Here is a 798-nt window from a genome sequence, read left to right on the forward strand (position 1 = left end):
CGTCCCGCTGTCCCCTGACGCCTCCCCTCCCCACAGGCCGGGGCTCATCGACATGAACCGCGTCTATCGCCAAAGCAACCTGGAGAACCTGGACCAGGCCTTCACCGTGGCCGAGCGGGACCTGGGGGTGACGCGGCTGCTGGACCCAGAAGGTAGGGACATGGGGGATGGTGTTGGGGGGAAGGGGGTCTTGTGAGCCCCCGTGTCCCCTCCCGTGTCCCCCCCTGACCACCCTCCCCTCCCCGTGCGCAGACGTGGACGTGCCGCAGCCGGATGAGAAGTCCATCATCACCTACGTCTCCTCGCTCTACGACGCCATGCCCCGCGTCCCCGAGGTGCAGGACGGCGTCAAGGCCAACGTGAGGCTGGGGGCCGAGGGGGGGGCGTGCGGGGGGGTGTCCCCCACCCCTGTGTCACACGCTGTGCCCCCCCAGGAGCTGCAGCTGCGCTGGCAGGAGTACTACGAGCTGGTGACGCTGCTGCTGCAGTGGCTGCGCCATCACACCCTGCTCTTCGAGGAGCGGCGCTTGCCCGGCAGCTACGAGGAGACCGAGGTGAGACGCGGGGACGGGGCCCGGGCGGGTGCCTGGCACTGGCCCAGGTGGCCACCGGCCCGGCCACGGGCTGCCCCCCCCTCCCCCGCCCCCCCCGGGAATCTTCCTGCTGCGGGACGCACCGGTGCTGGCTCACACCGCGCTCGGCGGGGAGCGGGGACACCCGGCACCGGCCGTGGCACTGCCTCTGTGCTGGCACCAGCTGGGTCCTGGGGGGCTGTGGGGCAGGGGGGCTCGATGCCAG

General features: G+C 72.2%; 1 protein-coding gene across 1 annotated transcript in view; it reads left to right on the forward strand.

The window, feature by feature from the left end:
* Nucleotides 1-798, forward strand: part of PLEC (plectin) — a 47,220-nt gene that overhangs the window by 11,416 nt on the left and 35,006 nt on the right. The window contains exons 5-6 of the mRNA XM_014945701.1: nt 37-152; nt 253-554. Coding sequence (XP_014801187.1) covers nt 37-152; nt 253-554 — 418 coding nt within the window. The remainder of the gene's footprint in view (nt 1-36; nt 153-252; nt 555-798) is intronic.

The sequence above is a fragment of the Calidris pugnax genome, unplaced genomic scaffold (assembly GCF_001431845.1).
Source record: "Calidris pugnax isolate Ruff unplaced genomic scaffold, ASM143184v1 scaffold160, whole genome shotgun sequence".
In the NCBI taxonomy this organism is placed as follows: Eukaryota; Metazoa; Chordata; class Aves; order Charadriiformes; family Scolopacidae; genus Calidris; species Calidris pugnax.